General features: G+C 46.5%; 1 protein-coding gene across 3 annotated transcripts in view; it reads right to left on the bottom strand.

The window, feature by feature from the left end:
- The window catches only part of LOC146809624 (outer dynein arm-docking complex subunit 1-like), a 358,293-nt gene that overhangs the window by 81,556 nt on the left and 253,035 nt on the right, over positions 1–23,702 (bottom strand). For all 3 annotated transcript variants that reach the window (XM_085616472.1, XM_085616473.1, XM_085616474.1), the window contains 3 exons: positions 22,943–23,065; positions 17,958–18,071; positions 13,710–13,777 (listed from right to left, as the gene is read on the bottom strand). In XM_085616472.1, coding sequence (XP_085472598.1) covers positions 13,710–13,777; positions 17,958–18,071; positions 22,943–23,065 — 305 coding nt within the window. The remainder of the gene's footprint in view (positions 1–13,709; positions 13,778–17,957; positions 18,072–22,942; positions 23,066–23,702) is intronic.

Below are 23,702 nucleotides of genomic sequence, written 5' to 3'. Positions count from 1 at the left end.
CTCTGGAGGCTTTCCATTCCATGGTCTCACTTGTGAAAAGTGACAGATGTAGCATGCTGCAAAAGCAATGACCGTTTTTCAGCTCTTTACACAGAGTCCATACGCCCAAGATACTACATAATGTCTCTTCCTTTGCCCCAAACTCCTTCAATTGTCTATGAGCATTAAGCTTTTGCAAGTGTCTGTCCAAAGGCCTTAAGTTCTTCACGCTGTTTGCCTATGTGGAACAGCTACTCATAATATACATGTTCCACAAACAATACACGTTGACTGTCCTTGTGCCAAAATTGTTGAATATCGATATTTCCAAATCCCCTTACACTGCCTCTTTATTTACATCAAGCGTCTCACACCATCTGTCCAGACACCCTCATTTTCCTCATTCTTTTGGTTCACGTGCCTCAATATCGTCTCACTATACACCTGTGTCCCCAAGTGCCACATATTTTCTGTAAGTGTGCCCCAAATTTCTCAGGCTATTGGTCCATGTACCTTCATTTGTGCATGCTGTTTATTTGTGTGCCCTAAGCTCCTCACGCTGTCCATCTTTGTGCCATAATCTTCTCACCCTATCTATCTGTCAAGGTACCTCTTCCTCCTCAAAAAGCCTTTATATATTCACTAACTTGCCTTAAACTCTTTATAAATGTGCCTGATGCTGGTTGGGGTGGGTGAGAAGGTGCTATGTTGAAATTATGACGAGGAAAAATCATAGGGAGCCATACATCATCCCATTTCACAACCCATCCCCAATACTCTGGAATTTGGCATTACTTAAATGCTAAAAGTGTAACCTTGTAAATATGCCTAATTAATATCTCTCTGAATAAGAATATTACTAAATAAAGTAATTGAGAGTTAAAGGCCAGTCAGGTCTTACTGTTACTTTTAAATTTGCCTTAGTCCTGGTTCTGTTTAAAAAATATATATTTTTAATAGAAGACTGCAAACCAAAAACACACCAACGTGTAAGTGGTTTTCCCAAAACACAACATTCAAAATAAAATTGCGGACAATTCCATAAACATAAATATTATCCAATTACAAGTTGCTGTTACAAATTTTGTCACCAGTCCAACGCGTTAATGAAAAAAGTAGTAAATTCAAAAGAGGTGAGCATAATCCTTCTACTATCCTTACATAACCATTTTAAATAGTTTCTTTCTTTCTAAATGATTTCATATAGAGACCAGTACCGAATATGGTTACTACAACAGAAGTTAGAACCCCTGGATTTCAGCTCTTGGTTTACTCTATAGAAAATAATATTCCACCATTCGTACTAAAAGGAGCACATAGAAAATGTGTGGTAAAAATACCACTGTTCTCCCATTGGAAATCTTAGCAGCATGATCACTGATAGAACTTTTACACCCTGCTAGGAATAAAGTAAAGTCTGCACCAAGTATACTGCTCTTTAGACATATTTTCTGGGTGTAACTTCAAACTACTTTTCAAACAGAAATAAGATTTTAACTTTTTTAGACTCCAAGTGGCAAACACACTTCGTTTCCAGTCCTAGACATTAATTTAACACATCAATGTATTCTCTGGTCGGGGTCTAGTTCAATTAAACCTACTCAACTACAACCCCCTGACTACAATGATTTATAAAAAGAAATTCCAAGACTAAAAAGGTGTGTCCTTAGTACGTAAAATCCTCAGGTAACAAATTTCATAGGACAACTTTTTTTTTCAATAGAAACCAACTTGCAACTTCAATTAACTACTTTTGCTACAAAAATGGCTTGTTGGGTGGCCAAGTAAGATGGCTGACTGGTAGTGCACCGAGTCAGCTCCGGCCCCATGGACTCCTAACAACGGCTAGACGGGGGCTCTGGACCGGCGCATTGCGGAGGAACCGCATGCGGAACGCCTGTGGAGGCTGATGGCGAGGCGGTGAGGTTGTGGCGACTCCGGTGTAGCCGGCGACCGAGCTCTGACCCGGGAGCAATGAGCAGGCAAAATGGCGGCGACGGACGCCGGCCGTTCGCCAAGCGGCGGTCCCCGCGGGCTGGGGGGAGTACCCTGAAGCTGGTCGCTCTGAATGCCAGGCGGAAGTGACCGCGGCGCCGGGGGAGCCGATGACCGGGCCGGCGCCGAGAGGAGGGACAGCGCACCGCGCAACAGCACCATAGGACCCTCGCGGGGAGGCGGGGTTCGCGGCCACCACTGCGAACGCTGGTTGCCGGGAGACGAGTAGTGCTCCCTGACTACGGACACTGCAGACTCAGGGGAGCGGACACACTGAGGGAGGTCATCGCGCAGCTTGGATCGGGGCGCTGCCTGACCCCAAGATGGCGGCCCAGTGAGACCTTTGCTGTGCATCGGGGGTGCCGAGGACGCCCTGGCCCCCTAGCACGCTGGGCCTTGAGGACTCGAGGAGCTGAAGGGAAGGGGCGGCGCTGATGAGGACAGATCGACCGCGCAGCCCACGTGGACAGCGGTGAGGCTAGTGCCGGAGTGTACTGGCGGCGACAGGTCGGTCCCTGACTCAGCTTCCGGGGTTTATCCAGGCGAGGAGCGGTGGTCTGTCGCGGCGAGGCCGTAAGACTGGTGGTGGAAACGGCTCGTGGCACAGTGGGGACGGTCTGATGGGGAGGACGTCCCGCGCGCCCACGACAAAAAAGGCGCCGAAGCCGCAGGAAAACCGTGTGGCGAAGTACTTCCAGGCGCTCTCTGGCCCCACTGACAAGGGAGAGGCAGGCGGAAGAGACGACATGGCCTTGACGAAGGGCGACCTGGTGGCCACGCTCCGGGACTTTAAGAAGGATCTCTGTGACGAGCTTAAACGGGACCTCCACGCGGGCCTGGACCAATTGCGGGGGGACCTAACGGAGAAGCTCGGCGATCTGCGCCGAGACGTGGACGCCGTGGGGTCTCGAGTCTTGGAGGTGGAGGAGAAGGTGCAGGCCCTGGATAGCGCCTCTCTGGTCTCCCGGGCGGAGTGTGCTGAGCTTCGCGCTCAGTTGGTGCAATCTACCCTGAAGCTGGAGGATTTGGAGAACCGTACCCGGAGGGAGAATATACGGGTGAGAGACTTGGACGAGGGCGCGGAGGGTCAGGACCTGGAGGCGCTCATTATTGGCCTTTTTGGGGAGGTGGTGGACCGACCGGACCTGAAAATAAAGCTGGAACGGGTGCACAGAGTCGGACCACCGGCGCATGGAGACCGCAGGAGACCTCGGGAAGTCCTGGCGAAGCTGCACGCCTTCCCGGTCAAGGAGGCCATCCTGGCAGCAGCTAGGAAGAAGAAGGAGGTCACGTTCCAGGGCCACAGTTGTTCGCTATTCCAGGACTTGTCGCAGGCCACTCTCGTGCGGAGGCAGCAGCTTCGCCCGGTGACTAGCAAACTCAGGGAGGACAATGTGCGCTATCGCTGGACGTATCCCTTCGGGCTCAGCTTTGAACTGCAAAATAAGAGACACCACATCACGGAGCTGAAGGAGGGGTTGCGTATCCTGGGCCTCCCCGCTGAGGCAGAGGATGGTGGAGGCCCCGAGACGTCCGGAACAAGGGCAGTTGGATCGCGGGAGGAGCAGTGGCGCAGGGCGCAGCGCCAGCGAGGAGGGCCCAGCCGTGAGTAGAGGCTGCGTGGAGGCGCCACGGGATGCAACGGGATGCTGGCCGGGTGCGACAGCGGGGGGCCCCCCGGACGGGAGGGGCTCGAATACCCGCGCGGCGGCGCCAGGTGGTTGATGCCAGGACTACGGCGAGCCCAGCGAGAGTTGCGGTTGTCTCCGCGGGAACACCGCGGTTACATGGACACTGAGGTTTTTGTTTTTGCTCTAGAGCCCTTTGTCTAGTACACATGATGTTGCTGCTCCACCGGTTGCGGAGCACGCTGGTGAGGTTTGGAGTTCGATGGGGTTGGGTCTTGGTTACTGTCCCTGGAACTACCCAAGGGTTGTGGGGTTCCATGGTCGGGACGTTTTGCTGGGGGGGGCAGGAGGGGGGGGGGAGGGGGGGTGGGGTTGGGGAGGGGGGTGACTGCGGCAGGATGCAACGACGGCATGGTGAGAGATTTGGGAGGGGCGGCGGGGGGACATTGCGGTTTGGCACAGGTGGGTTCCACAACACATGGCGGAGGGGGGGGCTTCTCATACACAAGTGCGGAGCGGGGAGGGGGATGGCCACTTGAGATGGTGACGTGGGCTACATGGAACGTGAAGGGCTTGAACGCGCCCCAGAAGAGACATCAGGTTCTAAAGTACATTGCGGACAGGCAGGTTAGGGTGGTCGCCCTGCAGGAAACGCACCTTAAAAAGGAGGATGTGGGTCGGCTTAAACACAGGGCGTACCCGCAGATCTTTCACTCAGCGGCCAACACCAAACATAATGGGGTGGCGGTAATGTTCCACAGCTCCACGCCATTTCAGGTGGTGGACACCCACAGGGATAAGGAGGGGAGGTGGCTCATGCTCAAGGGGCGGTTGCAGGGCCAACTATGCACAATTGCGGTTGTGTATGCTCCGAACACGGGCCAGGCGGGATTCACGGCGCGTATGTTGGAGTCTCTGGGCGGGTTTGCGGAAGGCCCCATAATCCTGATGGGGGACTTTAATTGCGTCTGGGATGGACTCCTGGACGGCTCCCACACTGCGGGGGTCAGGACATCTGTGTTTCCCAAGCGTGTCAAGGAGCGCTTCGACTCCCTGGGTCTACAGGATGGGTGGCGGGCCTTACACGAGACGGCGAAGGACTATACTTTCTATTCCCACGTTCACCGGACTTACACTCGTATAGACTACATTTTCATAAGCCAAGCGTTAGTGGGGAAGGCGACGGGGGCGCAGATTCTCCCCATTTCGGTCTCGGATCATGGGATGGTTCTCTTGGAGCTGAGCTGGGGGGTGCAGGGACAGGGACGTGGCAGGTGGTACTTCCCCGGGGCCCTCTTGAGAGACCAGGTACGGAGGGTGGAGCTGACGGAGGCCATAGCGGAGTATTTCCAGGGCAACCCACCGGCGGATACCTCATATCAAAATACGTGGGACGCGTTTAAGGCGGTGCTGAGGGGCAAGAGCATCCAGCTGCAGGCGTCGCTGCGGAGACAGCAGGCGCTGGAGCGGGAGACGCTGGAGAAGGAGCTCCAGGGGTTGGAGGGTAGACATAAAGATCAGCCCACTCGCGACTTACAGCGACGACTTACGGCGGTGCGGGGTAAATTGCGGGCGATTTACAGCGCCAGGGCGGAATATACCTTGCTGAGGCTTCGACGCGCCGGGTATGAACAAGGGGACAAAGTGGGCTCACAGTCGGCTCGTAAGCTTAGAGTCCAGCGTGCGAAATCATATGTGGGAGGCATTCGGGCTGGTACGGCTCGGGTCATGCACAGGGCACAGGGTCAAGACTGATTTGCATATGGCCATGTCTAAACTGGGGTGGTGTAGTGGGCAAAAGAACGATGGATTTAACCCAGATCTCTTGACTGGGGGAGAATGTCTGCATTGTCAGCATTCCGTCCATCAATTGTTTGTTGTAACGCTTTTCGCCCTAAGTGGGATGGGTATTCCCAGACGTGGGACCCGTGCTCACTACGCCACTGGAGTCAAGCTATCCTGGCTGATGACGGCTGATAGCCAGAAACCGGTCCTAGGATGCTTGATTCCGGTCCAGTGAAGACATGGCTTGGTAGTTCGGGCTGGACTGTTCCCATGAGGCACAGGGTCAAGACTGATTTGCATATGGCCATGTCTAAACTGGGGTGGTGTAGTGGGCAAAAGAACGATGGATTTAACCCAGATCTCTTGACTGGGGGAGAATGTCTGCATTGTCAGCATTCCGTCCATCAATTGTTTGTTGTAACGCTTTTCGCCCTAAGTGGGATGGGTATTCCCAGACGTGGGACCCGTGCTCACTACGCCACTGGAGTCAAGCTATCCTGGCTGATGACGGCTGATAGCCAGAAACCGGTCCTAGGATGCTTGATTCCGGTCCAGTGAAGACATGGCTTGGTAGTTCGGGCTGGACTGTTCCCATGAGGCACAGGGTCAAGACTGATTTGCATATGGCCATGTCTAAACTGGGGTGGTGTAGTGGGCAAAAGAACGATGGATTTAACCCAGATCTCTTGACTGGGGGAGAATGTCTGCATTGTCAGCATTCCGTCCATCAATTGTTTGTTGTAACGCTTTTCGCCCTAAGTGGGATGGGTATTCCCAGACGTGGGACCCGTGCTCACTACGCCACTGGAGTCAAGCTATCCTGGCTGATGACGGCTGATAGCCAGAAACCGGTCCTAGGATGCTTGATTCCGGTCCAGTGAAGACATGGCTTGGTAGTTCGGGCTGGACTGTTCCCATGAGGCACAGGGTCAAGACTGATTTGCATATGGCCATGTCTAAACTGGGGTGGTGTAGTGGGCAAAAGAACGATGGATTTAACCCAGATCTCTTGACTGGGGGAGAATGTCTGCATTGTCAGCATTCCGTCCATCAATTGTTTGTTGTAACGCTTTTCGCCCTAAGTGGGATGGGTATTCCCAGACGTGGGACCCGTGCTCACTACGCCACTGGAGTCAAGCTATCCTGGCTGATGACGGCTGATAGCCAGAAACCGGTCCTAGGATGCTTGATTCCGGTCCAGTGAAGACATGGCTTGGTAGTTCGGGCTGGACTGTTCCCATGAGGCACAGGGTCAAGACTGATTTGCATATGGCCATGTCTAAACTGGGGTGGTGTAGTGGGCAAAAGAACGATGGATTTAACCCAGATCTCTTGACTGGGGGAGAATGTCTGCATTGTCAGCATTCCGTCCATCAATTGTTTGTTGTAACGCTTTTCGCCCTAAGTGGGATGGGTATTCCCAGACGTGGGACCCGTGCTCACTACGCCACTGGAGTCAAGCTATCCTGGCTGATGACGGCTGATAGCCAGAAACCGGTCCTAGGATGCTTGATTCCGGTCCAGTGAAGACATGGCTTGGTAGTTCGGGCTGGACTGTTCCCATGAGGCACAGGGTCAAGACTGATTTGCATATGGCCATGTCTAAACTGGGGTGGTGTAGTGGGCAAAAGAACGATGGATTTAACCCAGATCTCTTGACTGGGGGAGAATGTCTGCATTGTCAGCATTCCGTCCATCAATTGTTTGTTGTAACGCTTTTCGCCCTAAGTGGGATGGGTATTCCCAGACGTGGGACCCGTGCTCACTACGCCACTGGAGTCAAGCTATCCTGGCTGATGACGGCTGATAGCCAGAAACCGGTCCTAGGATGCTTGATTCCGGTCCAGTGAAGACATGGCTTGGTAGTTCGGGCTGGACTGTTCCCATGAGGCACAGGGTCAAGACTGATTTGCATATGGCCATGTCTAAACTGGGGTGGTGTAGTGGGCAAAAGAACGATGGATTTAACCCAGATCTCTTGACTGGGGGAGAATGTCTGCATTGTCAGCATTCCGTCCATCAATTGTTTGTTGTAACGCTTTTCGCCCTAAGTGGGATGGGTATTCCCAGACGTGGGACCCGTGCTCACTACGCCACTGGAGTCAAGCTATCCTGGCTGATGACGGCTGATAGCCAGAAACCGGTCCTAGGATGCTTGATTCCGGTCCAGTGAAGACATGGCTTGGTAGTTCGGGCTGGACTGTTCCCATGAGGCACAGGGTCAAGACTGATTTGCATATGGCCATGTCTAAACTGGGGTGGTGTAGTGGGCAAAAGAACGATGGATTTAACCCAGATCTCTTGACTGGGGGAGAATGTCTGCATTGTCAGCATTCCGTCCATCAATTGTTTGTTGTAACGCTTTTCGCCCTAAGTGGGATGGGTATTCCCAGACGTGGGACCCGTGCTCACTACGCCACTGGAGTCAAGCTATCCTGGCTGATGACGGCTGATAGCCAGAAACCGGTCCTAGGATGCTTGATTCCGGTCCAGTGAAGACATGGCTTGGTAGTTCGGGCTGGACTGTTCCCATGAGGCACAGGGTCAAGACTGATTTGCATATGGCCATGTCTAAACTGGGGTGGTGTAGTGGGCAAAAGAACGATGGATTTAACCCAGATCTCTTGACTGGGGGAGAATGTCTGCATTGTCAGCATTCCGTCCATCAATTGTTTGTTGTAACGCATGCACGAGGAAGCAGCAAAGACCAGAGCCTTCCGGGATTTTTATGGTGAGCTGTATAGGGGGGACTCGCTTGCGCAGGACCTCCAAAAGGCTTATCTAGATGGGGTGGAATGTCCCCAGCTTTCAGCGCCGGACAGGGAGCGGCTGGAAGAACCCATTTTGGGGGAGGAAGTGCGGAATGCTATCAAGCGACTCAAGCTCTACAAGGCGCCGGGCCCGGACGGCTATACCGCACATTTTTATAAGCATTTTGTAGACGAACTAACCCCGCACATGACGGCGCTGTTTTGGGCGGTGGCGAAGGAGGCCCGGGTTTCCCGGTCTATGGCGGAGGCGGTGATTACGGTCCTGCCGAAACCGGGCAAGGATCCGCAGTTGTGCGCGTCCTATCGCCCCATAGCCCTTCTGAACCTGGACGCCAAGCTCTACTCCATGATCTTAGCCCGACGCTTGGATGACCTGCTGCCTCGATTGATACACCCGGATCAGTTGGGCTTCATTAAAGGGCGCCAGACACACGACAATATACGGCGTACAATCCACATTATAGAAAAAACAACTCGATTCAAGATTCCAGCGGTGCTGGTCGGGTTAGACGCTGAAAAAGCGTTTGATCGCGTGGATTGGTCCTTCCTCTTCTTGACCTTGCAAAAATTTGGGTTCGGGGACGCCTTTATAGAGATGGTGCATGCCAACTACTGCCATCCTTCCGCGAGAGTGGTGGTCAACGGGACACCTTCCGAGCCCTTCCACTTGACTAGAGGTACCAGACAGGGGTGCCCGCTGTCCCCTCTGCTCTTCGCCCTCAGCATAGAGCCACTTGCCATTCGGGTGAGAGAGAATGCATCCATTCAAGGGATACGATTTGGCGGGGAAGATCACAAAATCTCCCTCTTCGCGGATGATGTCCTACTAACCCTGGGGGAGCCACGGGTCTCTCTCCCCGCGGTGCGGGGGGAACTGCGGGACTTCGAGAAGGTGGCGGGCTTTAAGGTCAATATGTCCAAGTCCTATATCCTCAATCTTACTCTCTCGAGAGCAGAGGTCGCCTCGCTGAAATCCGAGACGACGCTTTCCTGGGCGCAACACTCGCTACAATATTTAGGGGTGCAGCTCACGCCAATGGTTTCGGGGCTATATGGAGCCAACTACACCACAGTTTTGCCGCACTTGCGGCAGGAGCTGCGGAGGTGGAAACCTTTGTATATATCCTGGTTGGGGCGCATCAACGCGGTGAAGATGATGCTGCTGCCTCAGGTCCTATACCTGTTTCAGGCCTTGCCGATCCCGCTAGAGAGAACGTTTCTCCCACAGTTGAAGACGATGATCACTAAGTTCGTGTGGCAGGGGGGGAGGGCACGGCTCCATTTTACAGTGCTTCGGAAGCAGAGGGCGGAAGGAGGGTTGGGACTGCCGGACTTTGAGCTTTACTATCAAGCGGCCCAACTGAGGGTTACATTGGAATGGACGGCGCGTGAATCGGAGAAGCATTGGCTTCATATGGACCGCGCGATAGCCGGCAGGTCGATTTGGGATCTTTTGTGGAAACCGAGGAGAGACAGGCCGCCGAATGCATATCTTAGCACGCCGACGCGCACTACGCTAGAGGTTTGGGACAGGGTCACGAGGAGGGAGGGATGGACGACATTCCCTTCGCCATACACACCGATACATTTCAATCCGGCCTTCCCACCCGCCAGAGACGAGGGTCCTTTTGATGGGTGGCGTGACGGGGGGTGCCTCAAGCTGTCGGACCTATTTGACAAGGGGGAGTTCCGCACGTTTCAGAATTGTAGAAGTGAGTTTGGAGTTCCCAACAGTGAGCACTTCCGCTATTTGCAGCTAAAGCATTGGGCCACGGCGACACCGCTACGGGAGGCGGGATGCCGGAGCCTCACTGACATGGAGAAATTGGTTCTATCATGGGCGGGTTTAATGAAGGGGGCGATCTCGACGCTATATAGGATGCTGCTGAACACACTGCATACACCCAGGGGCAGATATATGGAATTCTGGGAGCACCTCTTGGGGAGAGAGGTATCAGAAGCGTAATGGAAGGGATTGTGGCGGGATATACCCCGACATAACTTATCGGTAGGTCTGAGGGAGGCGCACTACAAAACTATTTTTGATTGGTATCTATACCCCACAAAATTGGCTAGGATCTTTCCGGGGACTTCTGCACTCTGCTGGCGGGGTTGTGGCCTCCTCGGGGATTTCAAACACATATGGTGGGACTGCCCCAGCATTCAACCTTTCTGGGCAGAAATTCTAGCGCAGATTAAAGAGATCCTGGGATTTACACCCCCGGGAGAGATTGCTCATGTGATCTTGGGTCTGCGGGGGGCGGATTGGGAGGGGGTGTCCAGAGGGGATAAGGCTATCTGGTGGCTCTGCGTGGGGGCGGCTAAGCTCACAGTGGCAGCGGCATGGAAGAAACAGGGTGCTCCCGCGATGTCACTGTGGCACGCCCGCCTGTGGCGCTTGCTCTCGATGGAACGCCTGGCGGTGTGCTTTCGGGATGATCCCTCCGCTTTTGAGGAGTCATGGGGCCCCTTGCTGGCTTTCCTATCTAAGGGCCTACCGGCAGCGGTCTATCCGCCCACTCTGAGGGTTTTGCGTCTCTTCCAGACCTGACAGACGCCGGGCGGGAGGAGGGGCAGGGCGCCGTAGCAGCACTAAGGGTGATCCGGGGGGGTCCCGGTGCTCCCCAGACTGATGTAGACTTTTTTCTTCGGACGCTTTGCAGCTGCCGCAGGGGGGGGAGGTGGGAGGGGGCGGCGGGGGGGGGGAGGTGGGGATACAGGAGGGGCAGAGTGGTGCTTCCCATTGGTCGGACATGAAGCATCTGAACCACCTAGGGGGCATGATATGGATACGTATGGCCAGGGGGCACTAGGCAGTTCCTAGTTATTGTATGGTTATATCTGTGCACTGATATTGTTGCTATGAAAATCAATAAAAATGATTTCTCTAAAAATGGCTTGTTGCTCCGAGGGTTGCCATCTTTCCAAGAGAGAACTAATGTCCAGGTGTTGTCATTTTAACAGTCTGAAAATGCTCTGCAATGGTCAAGACATGATAAAAAAAACATATGTATTCATTTGTAACATGACTTTTCTGTCTTTATTTACCTTTATTATTAGTCATGGATCCTTATGCAGTTCTAGGACATATTTTAAATTGATTTCTTTTTAAATTTGTTGTTGGAAATATATGCAGATAAAGACTAAAACTACTGGCTTTAGGTGATTTTGCTTATTTTTGTACCGGTCGCAAAGTCAAAATAACGGCAGTGCCATTAGAAATCGATCAAGTGGCAACCCTAGTTGCTCCCCTCCTAATTCATAATTTCTGCAGGCAATTAGCTTTTCATCAGTGTCCCCGGATGCAAGGCTCAATATCGGAAATATTAGAGAAGTAATGATCTAATAGTATAAGAGAAATTGTCCTAATATTGACAGTACCTTTAAACTAATAGGCTATCATTTCCTTGTAATGCTGGCTCCTAAAAGAGACACATTTTATAATAGGGTCAAATTGTGACTTCTGTCCCACTATTGCAAGTTTGAGGTCACTTGTGTCTATACATGAATCAACAGATTTCAGGCAAATGGCAATGCAGGAAAAGTCATCAATGAGTTATGTAACTCTGAGGAAGCTTTAGGTGCAAAACCTTTCATTTCCAGTGAAGCTGGTAATTCTCATTGCCAGCCCCATCAGGAACTTCAGGCTTCTCATACTGAAGACATTAAACTAGGCACAAATACAACCACCTCAAAACGTGACTGATATCCCCTTCACCGTATGGTATAATGCACTTGCAATATGCGAAGGAGACATCAGCCATTTTTGTGATGGAGTATCCTGAACTATAAATAAGGGCCAGAGTTTTTAAGATAGATTTGAGCAAATATATATATATATATATATATATATGTATATATATATATATATGTTCCAAAAAAGCTCCGAGCTTTAAAGCAGCACTCCACAAAGGTAAGTTGAACACAACCTTTATTGATGAAAGCGGCGCGAAAATGGCCCAATTAATCCTTTTCCCTGACGCGTTTCAGTGCTTCAAGCACCGTAATCATAGGGCGGCAGCTGGCAAAACATGAGATGGACTTCCACGTTTATTACCCTTATGGCACTCACTTTCAGGTAGGCGATATGCCGGGAGTAGAGGTCCCAATTCTTCTATTCAGGTATAGTCATTAATATGCCAGCGATTTTTCTGCCGATTTTCAGTCACTTTAAATTCACAGCCCTCCGGTGGGCCTCAGGCCATTTCAACCGCTTTCCTTTTTTGCAAACCCTTGTGCTGCATGGAGGCTGCAGTCGAATACTCAGCCCCACAGACCTTGTCCAATTGAGGAGGCGGTGCTTGCTTCCACGGCCGGAGGCGCCGTGTCATCACTGTTCCAAAAAAGCTCCGAGCTTTAAAGCAGCACTCCACAAAGGTAAGTTGAACACAACCTTTATTGATGAAAGCGGCGCGAAAATGGCCCAATTAATCCTTTTCCCTGACGCGTTTCAGTGCTTCAAGCACCGTAATCATAGGGCGGCAGCTGGCAAAACATGAGATGGACTTCCACGTTTATTACCCTTATGGCACTCACTTTCAGGTAGGCGATATGCCGGGAGTAGAGGTCCCAATTCTTCTATTCAGGTATAGTCATTAATATGCCAGCGATTTTTCTGCCGATTTTCAGTCACTTTAAATTCAGCGTGAGGAATACTTACAATTTTGGCAGTGGCAGTACGGCCCCGAGGCTCACTGGAGGGCCGTAAGATAATTAATACGAACACAGGCGAAATATTGATGTTGGACATCGGACCCACCAAAGGGGAAGAATTGAGGACTACCGCTCCCAGCATGCTGTTCACTGGAGAACACATGCATCAGAAGGGGAAAAGATGTTGGCAGTCCAGTTCTGGTGTTCCAACTTGCCTCTCCCTATGAATAAGGTGCAGGTGTGCACTGAAACGCGTCAGGGACATCATTTGCGGGTCCGTGGAGCCGCTGCTGTGTCAATAAAGTTCAAGTTGAACAATTCCTCACGGAGTGCGTCTTTAAAGCTCGGAGGCTTTTGGGAACATGTTTGAACACGGCAGCTCCGGCCGTGGAAGATTGCACCGCTGCTAATACCGAAGAGCGTTCTGTGTGGCTGTAAATCATTGCAGCCTGTTCCAGCGTGAGGAATACTTACAATTTTGGCAGTGGCAGTACGGCCCCGAGGCTCACTGGAGGGCCGTAAGATAATTAATACGAACACAGGCGAAATATTGATGTTGGACATCGGACCCACCAAAGGGGAAGAATTGAGGACTACCGCTCCCAGCATGCTGTTCACTGGAGAACACATGCATCAGAAGGGGAAAAGATGTTGGCAGTCCAGTTCTGGTGTTCCAACTTGCCTCTCCCTATGAATAAGGTGCAGGTGTGCACTGAAACGCGTCAGGGACATCATTTGCGGGTCCGTGGAGCCGCTGCTGTGTCAATAAAGTTCAAGTTGAACAATTCCTCACGGAGTGCGTCTTTAAAGCTCGGAGGCTTTTGGGAACATATATATATATATATACATATATACAAGTCACAACAATAAAAATAAACCTTAAGTAGCTCCATTTCACCTAGCATCATATGCCGCAGATGAATCATCAATTGCCGCTCCGATTTCTTTTCTGGTCTCATGCAGCTCCTTGAAAACAAGAGTACAAAAAAAATCCAGGATTAAAATTTTATTTTCAAATGTACACTACAGTTGATAGATTCACTGATTGATTTATAACATGTATATTGTGCTCACTGCTTAGCAAGGTCTCTTAGATTACAGCTGCAACTGATTCTGCAATTCCACAACACATCATACACTCATCAGCTAATCACAGTACAGGTAAAATTCAGAAAATTTAAATGATGCCTCTTGCACTAATCATTTGAAGTTACACCAATGTGGAAGCACGGGTAAACCAAGACATCAAACTTCTTGGCCACAAAGTTCTTCAATTACATATCCCATTCTTTCAGCAGACGACAACCTATTCACTTTCAGGAAACTCTTGAATACCTAACCTCTTCTAGTCCTTCTTCCACATCACTCTTGGCTGGAAAATAGTCAATCCTTTAAGTTTAAACACTATGCAGGACCTCAATGAGATTTACTTTCCAAGGCATTTCATGAAAAACATTAATCGGCAAGATCAGTTTTTTTACAAAAGTGATTGCATCTGGAGATAATGCATTGAGGGATTTTAACCTTGATCACCACTGCCAAGAAAAAGGACCCTTTCAGACTTAACTTTGCTAAGTTACCTGCCAGCCTCGTTCAGCCCTGCATCATGCTCATGAGCCAGTCTCAAGATACATCAGACCAACACCAACGTACAAACGTATTACTTCCCTTTTTAGTTGCTTATAAATACCCCAAGAAATGTATGTAAGTTAGCAGTGGTGTGTCTGTTCCACCTTTTCCTAAAATGCGGCCCAAGTATCCCTTTAAAAGCCCTACAAAGGTTTTGTTAGCTCTGAGGTGGTCTTGTCTCCAGTACTTATAATTTTAGTGTAGGTTTCTTCAGCCAATAGCAACAAAAGGGAGAATCAATGTCTTGGCAGCATCAGGCAGTACAGATAGGTATTAAACAATCTCACAGGAAAACAATCCCCTATATGGACCACTGTTACATTTGAAAAAAACTAGGGTTCATGGCTGGCATGTGTGTGTATACACCAGAAAAGGAATAGGTATCAACCGTAGCAGTGAGATATGAACCCCAAATCCTCTAGAGTTTCACAGAGTTAGGAAACCTAACACAATCCATTGCAGTTCTTTGTCAGCACTTAAACCCTTGTGTCCTTTCTTTCATTTTTCCTATTCAGACCTTCGGAGAATGCTGTGCCATCAATGTAATGTTGTATCTCTTTCCCACTAATTTCTTTACAAAAAGTTGATTCGAATCTTCAGACCTTTCTGACAAATATGTTGTTTGTATGTTCTTTGAGCTTGTTTTTCAAGATCTATTTCACTGAAAGTAGCAAGCGTTTCCATTAATTTCTTTTCCTCTATGCTTTTAGAAGTCGATACTGTTGGGTGCGTTATGTACCTGACTTTTCTAATATGTATCTGACTTGTTTACCATAGTCTCCACTGCTTTTACCTTTCTCTTATTTACCCATCTTTCTTTTCTTCCATAGGCGTTTCCCTCTGCTGAAAAGTTAGCTCACTTCTTCTCCACTATCCATCTCTCATTTTTCTATTACAAATCCATCTCTGTATCTTTGTATATATCTAGCTGTCTATTTCTTGTGTTTTTACACCACTTACACTTGACTCTATCTTTTTATTCAAACACTTGACTCTCTCCCTCCTCTTTTATGTGCCTACTTTTCTGTTAAGTAGCCAAACATTTTTATGTAACTCTTTATTTTGCATAAGCCCTGGTTATGGTCTCTGAGTGGGCCGTATAATTCTCATGAAGTATAGTTGTCCAATGAAAGAGTCTTCAATTCTTCTCATGAGGACCTTGGCATTGAAAAATGATGTATTTCTTTGCCTATACTGTTGCTGATCAAATGCAGTGAGTGTGTTTCAGACACCTTGCCGATAGGGGGAGATCACAACTATTGATACAATGCAGTGGAACATTTAGACAAGCATGTGCGACAAAGAATATAAATTAAGGACATGCCAACCTAGAATTTGCTAGAGGTAATATGTGAGTACATTGTTCTAAAGGTGACTTGTGTCTTCCAGATAACCTGCTGCAGGAGATATAATCATGTTTGAGTGAAGATCCTAACATACTCAAGAAGAGCAATGCTTCATAACCTGCTCCTCCATAACAGGCACATTATGAGTCCACCCATTACAGCGCACATCATCGGCTGGTAAGACTTGAGCATCCCAATAATGTTGAAACTACTGCAACACTGGAGAGCCCCTGGGCACTCCCTCTAGTGTCCCAAACAATGGCAGAGATCCTTCCAACCCAACCTGCGCCAGCACCCTGAATGTAAAAAGGTAATCTTTGGATGTTTAAGGAAGAGGGGGAGGAAGAATGCATGGATCTTAATGAAACTGCAGTGTCTCCATGGTGTTATTGATTTTCAGGTCTAAATCCATTATAGACTGGAAACGTTGGCGTAAGACTCAGACATTGATCAACAGCGATTTTTGTGCTTTTATGTGAAGGCATCGTGCATTAGAACCAGACACTGCACAATTAGGGCCATATTCACAACTTTACACGTGTAGACTTACACACGTGTAATTTTGCTCTTGCGCTTAGGGTGAAAATCCACACCTTTGTGCTATGCTATATTTACATATCTCTACCCTCTTAAACCAGAGGGGAAGACATCTAACAGTAAATTTATGAGTTTAAACTTACTACTTGTTACTGTCACTCATAAAAGGTGATCTCTGCCACTTGGGTTGAGATCTCCCTATATTAAAGAACTGAGAAAATGTATAATGGTTATTAATTTATTTTAAAAATATACAATTATTTAATGTAAAATAAAATTGCTAATTAATTCGAAATATTTATTGCTAACCTAGAAGGAATGAAATTAAATGGTACAGCACATTAACTCATAGTCGATTATTATATATTTAAATAATTAAAATATATTTATTTATTTTCTAAATTTAAACAAATCTCACCCACACTAGCACATTATATTTTAATTAATGTCATGTTTCATTAAAAGTTATGTTAATTAGAACATTCATAAGTTTAATTTAATTATTTAAAAAATAAGTTTTTGATTAATTTTTAATATTGTAACTTACATTTTTTATACTGTCACTTTTTAACATTAACAAAAATTAAATACATATTTAATATTAAAGTAAAACTAATTAAGCAGCGCTGACAAAATATCCCAAAGCACTATATGATTTTACATATTCAGCTATTTACTAGGGATTTCAAAGTGCTTTTGTCTACAGCCAAACTTCTTTAGTTTGGTCTTATGATTGTTAATAATGAGATCTTTTATCTTCACATAATTTTACATTAATTCTAGTTGAAATTGTAACACTGTCAAAGATCATAAAAGAAAAACGTCATTATTTATATATATATACTGTTCAGATTAACAACAGAATTCCCAATTTCCAGACCAGATGAATCTTGTTTATTAGCAAAAGATCACTCACAAAAATACTAAAGAAAATAGAGTCAAGCCACATCCCAGCTTCAACTCATTCTCTGTGCCAATTAGAGGGAGATTTCAAAATCTAGTTCTTTAAAATACCCATTTCATACTACCTTGTACTTTAACTTAGTCTTGTTACTTACTGTCTCCTGATGTGCATGAAAACAGACTGCAAAGACATATCTTGCCAAACCAAAGATTCGAAACATAGATTACCAAAGTGTCAACCGTACATAAATATCAATCATCAAAAATTTCGAGCTGCATCTAATTCAACTTTCAAACATTTGCCACTAACTATTTTAAGATTGGAGTTAAAACAATACATTAACCAAGTTCTACAATATGTAGAAAATGGGCTTGGCTAAATTCATTAACTAACTAGAGATCAATATTTTTACACATAATTACGGTAGCGATTTTGGAAGTCAATATATTTGAAGTCTAGGTTTTTGGAAAAGTTGTTTTTGCCCTATATGTTTTTGTAAAGATTAACCCTCTTTCGCTCACATTTAGACACTCCATTTGCATGCTCTTCCCATAGTTGTAGAAGTAGAAAGGACAAATCAAAAATGGAGACAGGTGGTACAACCTCATTGAAATGTCGAGGACATGGTGCATGTTTAAAAGTGTCGAAGGAGCAATTCAATTCAATATTTACAACATCGAAGGACAGTTGAAAGCTGAGCATGATACTTTGTCACCCATCTCTATCTTACCTTCTGTAGTTTTTGATAAAGCTGCTCAAAGCGGGATCGGTCAATTCGCATGATGTCGAGTTCTTCCCGCGCAGTGGCATTCTTAGCCAACTGGGAATTAAATTTGGTTAGTGCCTGCAATTAAAAACACAACTTTATTATGATGGCACTACAGGTATGATACACATTCTTAATTGAGGTACCGTTGCTTTTAATGAAGACTCTAATTTTACAGCACTTTTACTAATCATAGCCCTTAACTCTCAAATGTAGGCCTCGTGTTTGTAACTGCTTCCTTCTCGGCTTCCCTATGCAATCTCTTTATCTCCCTCTAGTTATTATCAAAGTCAAAGCATTTGAAAGTCAGGGGTATGGGCTTGACAAAGTTTATATTAATTAATGACAAGCCCTAAACAACAAAGTTAGGCAGAGAGCAACTCACAAGAAATTAAGCGATATCTAGCCCTAACCATTTCAAAGTTATGACCAAAGGAAACAATGAGGACGTTATCCTGTCTGGCAATCTGAGTCAGGGACAATGTTAGCCAATTGCACATTAGCACTGAAAATAGCAAATTTGGTGTTTTAGGTCCCCGAAGTTCAGTCTAAATGCTATCTGGCAATTGGAGGAACTCAGGTGCTCTACAGGAACAATGGTGAAAAGGCTAGCACCGTAGTTGGGGCCAAGCCCAAGAGGGGGCTTGAACAGCTGTGCCATGGAACAAAGAACTTGTGGATCAGCCAAGCTGTTACTAAAAGACAACATGCAAGCACCACTGGTAACTTGGTGGTTTGGGGTCCAGGAGGCAGCTTTTTGAAGGATGAATTTGTGCATTACGGATGCCAGGTCCCACCCAGGGAGGTCATAAGGTAAAGTTAGTCTAGACAAATTAAGTGTGCATTTTCATAAGGCTAGGTGACTGCCGAAAATGTATGTTTTAAGATGGTGCGGGAAGTGGGGTCAGTGCTTTCTCATTCTCTGATTCCTACCAAAAGACATCTCACACTCTGATGCTTCTTATGAGGGCTATGGTTGACAATGTTTTCAGTAAACTGAGGCAGGAAGGCAGGACACCTGTCTGGGGCTGGTGCATGACATACTGGACTTTTGTTCATGCACATAATGATCCATAATGCAGGCAAGACAGACACATGCTTTATCAGTCATGTGAGGTAAGGCGCAACAAGTAGGAGAACCTTCAGAGAGCCCTCTCTGAAAGTTCCCAACAACCCCTTAGATTACTAATATTGTTCAAATTACAGGCTCTTAGGCTGCAACATTTATAGGAATCTGGATCTTTGTCTTTTGTCAAAGCTAAAGTAACCAGCAATTATGATATTCAAGCTCCTTCGCCACTCATAAGCAGGTGCATCCCATATTTAACATTGCACTGTAGCAAGGGCCTCAAATCTTTGGCAGAGTGTATTATGTATTATTTAATGGACAGAATCATCTCAACCAGTTACACATTACATGGTACTGAGGGAAGGCAAATCCAGAGAGAGAAAAGTAACTCCCTTTATCCAGGTTTCAAGAGGCGAAACTTTGCCTGTAGTAAATAGCATGAGGATTAAGGGCCGTATTTAAATATTGGCGGCCAGAGTATTCACCATTGGCCTGGCAAAGGACTTTACTTCCGCCAAGACGAGTCTACTCCACCAGCCAAATGTATAAATGCCACCTAGCAGGTGGTTCTTTTCAATGCATTTTACTGTTTGTTCCGATGCAGCCCTGTAACAAATTGTAATAGTTTTTTACTTTCAAAAAGAAAATCCCGAAATGGCATTTTCTTTTTGTAAAGAAAAAAACGTAATGCTCCCCTCACCATGGGAGGCTTCTCCCATGGCGGGGGAGCATTAACATATTTTTACTGTTCCTTGCGGTAAGGAACAGTAAAAAAAGACTACATGTCTGCCGTTCCAAATTTAGTGGACATGTAGTCATTTCTCTGACAACCCTTGCTTTCCAGGGCCATTGGAGGGGGGTAAGCACGGCAGAGACAGAGTAGTCTCTGCAATGATTAACCCGAAAGTCTGATCACATCTAAATACGGTGGATGGACCACATTCTCTGATGAAGTATCCTTACCGCCAAGAATTAAACCGGGCCCTAAATGTGCTATATACTAATCCAATCAAACCATGCACCTACTGGGTGCGATTAAGCTCACAATCATGTAACCCCTTGGAGACGCTCAGGCATACAAAATGCCACCATGCATGCTCAATGATGAATCAAGATCGAGCTGCTATAAGTCTTTCTCAATTTTAACTGTGGAGAACAGGCACCCCTCACCTGGACGTTCCCTTCAAATCTTATACCACTTCTTAGCAACTACGTGGGCAGAGAGGCAATGGTTTAGTAGACAAGAAAAGAATGCACCCTTGGCCAGAAGCAATCTAGGACTTTGGTGGCGCACATCATGGTAGGTCTCTGGCATTTCTGTGTCATGCTGAAGAGCTCATTTAAGACCACGAGACGGAGATTTCATATACAAGCAAAAAGATATAATTCCTAATACAGGCATGATAGTGAACACAGTCTGTGAAGGAGAGATCTTTACTTCAGCTTCCATCAAGAAAAAGAATCAAGCCATTGATAACCAGAAAGGAAATGAGAGCTGAATGGAGCCAAGTACTACCCATAATATACACATTCGTCTATACACATACCCAAAACCACTTTAGGACACAGAATCTAGCATGGGATCTGGTCCTGGTTTTGTTTTCAGTTGCATTTGTGTTTTTTAACGTTTGCATGACATTTTAGCCAGGTGCTATGTTGCATCAGGGCATATTAGTATTTCAATCTGCAAACATTTGTACTAAATCACATATTTTTCAAGGTTGTCTCCATTTCGGTTTCACATGATATTTAAAACCTTGGGCTCCAGACAAAGAACTGGAGTAAAGAAATCCAGAGAAAGCAGAATACTTCTGATCAGCTCCAATTGCTACAACTCGCTCCGTCAATACATGGCAGTACCTAATTGGCCGCTGGGCCACCTAAACGATAAGCTAGGATGGGTGACAGTGAAAGAACTTCAAGATCAGTGAACATTTAAGATCTGATGTTTTAACATTTAAGTGCAGACAGGGATGTTTTATATTTTTCTGCCAAGAGAATCCTAGACAGTCTTTCGCCAGTATAACTTGGTTTTCTGGACTAGCTATCCACTGTTAATTAGCTAAGCCAAACACATATTTGGACTTCACTGTTCTGTACATTTTCTGCAATCTATTTTGGATAAAAAAACTAAACTAAACAAAAATTGTACCCTCATCTAGTACTGCCTCCTGTGCTAGGAGTAGGCCATTTTTCTGCCAAGAGAGCTATGCCAAGGTCTGAGTTTCACCTTTTGTGAAGTTTGTGAGGCTTTGCGATGTAAGTTTCCGCCACCTGGACAGTGATTTTCTGCATGGCGGGATCATTTCAATGTACAGTGGTACCATTTTCACTGTAATAAACTTCAGTTAAACTGTATGCAGACCTTTTTCTGCAAATGTACCTTTTGCAAAGCTTTTCAATGCCACATGCCAAATGTTGCACAAGTTTTCATTGTAAGTTTACCTTCTGCTGAGCTTTTCAATGCACAATGGTATTGTGCAGAAAAATAGTAACTGTTTTCTGCGAAGCAGAACCATTTTGTTAGTCTTAAAAAAGATTAAGCCTGAAATAGCAGAACTCCTTCCTTGACACTCGGCACCAGCTGTAACTCGGTCTGGGCATTTGTGGTTGTAAGTCTGGTCAGAGTTGTGTCCCTTAACATTCACCAGAACTGTTTTCTTGTGTTGCTGTCTCTCATTTCCTTCAGGTTGATAGCTGTAGGACTCTTTATTGAACCCAAAGAAGGTCACCTCAGGACACCCAATACCAGTAATGAGGAAACACTACAGCAGGGAAAGGAGAGACAGTAATTGTAAGACTCCGCAGCCATGAGTAGTGAGCAAACACCAGGGGCTATTGTTTGTTTCTCCTTATTCTTTCTGCCCAAAGTTGTCAATTGTCAAGTCTAAGGTCAGATGGGGCAACCCAGAAGAATAGCCAGGTGCTGCTCGTGAAGAACACCAACTTGATTAGATTTCTACATGGAGTTCCAATCATCAAGGACAGACCTTTCATACTCATTTCTCACTAGAATGGATGCCTAAAGATCATGTATATGCCATAATTGAAAACGTGCACATCTGCTCATCATCACATGTCAATGAATGAGGAGCAAGCAGCTGGGGTCAGTCTCTGATGTTGGAAAAGTGTTACCACACCCACCCATTGGTGCCAGATGGCACCAAATAAATAAACATCTTCTTGCCTAGTTGACATGTTCATACAGGAATTCAATCATACACACTGTGGCTGGCATACAAAACCACGCAAACTATAAGCGTAAATAAATTATAATTGAGATGTATTTTAATTAAGGAAATCGTGAGAAAAGGTTCCCTGGATCGCAAAATCCAACTTGAATCTCTAAGACTCTGAGGATAGTCTCATGTGTATGCAGCAAGAGTAGGCGGCTTCTACAGCTCTGAGCCCTACTTGCACAAACCCTTACCTTGCTCGATTCAAATAACTCTCACATGAGTAGGTGTCAATTTACAGGATATTTAGAAATATGTCAGTAATTTACGTGTATGCCACACTTACCCTCATCACGTATCGTGCCCTTAGTGACTATGTATACAGCTCCATTATACGCCAGACAGAAGAGACTGTATGCAGCCTAATTTGCATTTATCTTTGAATAAAAAGGAGCAGGAGACAAACCTAAAACACAAATACCATACCGAGCTCTTATACTCAACGCCTATATTGACTTAATGGAGAGTTGGTCTATATTACGGGGGAGGTGAAGCTTTGATTCCCAATAATGGGAGAACTAAGGTCGAAGGAGAATCAGGACACATCCTGGCCAATGAGAGACTTCTGAATTCAGAACACATGCACAAAGACACAAGAATACTCACATGGCGAAAATGACCTTTTCTTCACTAAATTCACTTACCCTGTCCAGCCGGTTCTCCATCACCCGGATGTGTTTGTGTGTCTGGGCGCTGCGGCGCAAGCTCCCGGCAGAGCCACCAACAGCCTTGCGCTGCTCCACCAGCTTCCTTTCCCAGCATCTAATCTACAAAGAGCAAACAGGGCAGCACGTTACAATATGAACAATTACAAGCATAAACGCGTGGTCCCACCATGCACAACCCTGAAACGACGAGAACAGCTGACAAAAAGAGCACAATTTAAAACCTTACCAATGTGGAATGCATCTCTACAAAAACAGGACATTAATACCAAAATTACATTTGCGTTAGCAAATTGTAACTGTGTAGAAATTGCATTGTATGGGACTTTAATAGCCCCGAAACCTCACCTTGCATGCAGTTTTCCCATAATAGGTAGAGGGCTGATCTTCTCACAGGATGGTGTACAAGATGTGCACTCATCCCAAACGAGCTCACACAAGGGAATGTGTATGTCATAGGAACTCACAGGAAGAACTATCATTCCGGTAAAACCTCACAGGATGTGATATTTCAATCACACAGGAGGTCACAAAAGAAAGCCCCACTAACAGGAAATAATAAGTTACTATTTTTTGCACTGGGTTACACCTAACTCCTAATTACTTAATACAGCACCACTCGAAAATTGAGAAAATTATTCTGTTTCCTTAACGCACAAGTTAAACCCAATAGGTAACAAATCTAAAACAATAATCATAAAATACTCGCTAAACCACTAACTTTGAGCTAAGCGATAAA

This window comes from Triturus cristatus, chromosome 7 (assembly GCF_964204655.1).
Source record: "Triturus cristatus chromosome 7, aTriCri1.1, whole genome shotgun sequence".
Classification (NCBI taxonomy): domain Eukaryota; kingdom Metazoa; phylum Chordata; class Amphibia; order Caudata; family Salamandridae; genus Triturus; species Triturus cristatus.
The sequence above is the reverse complement of the archived record's forward strand: the minus strand, read 5'-3'. Positions and strand labels throughout refer to the sequence as shown.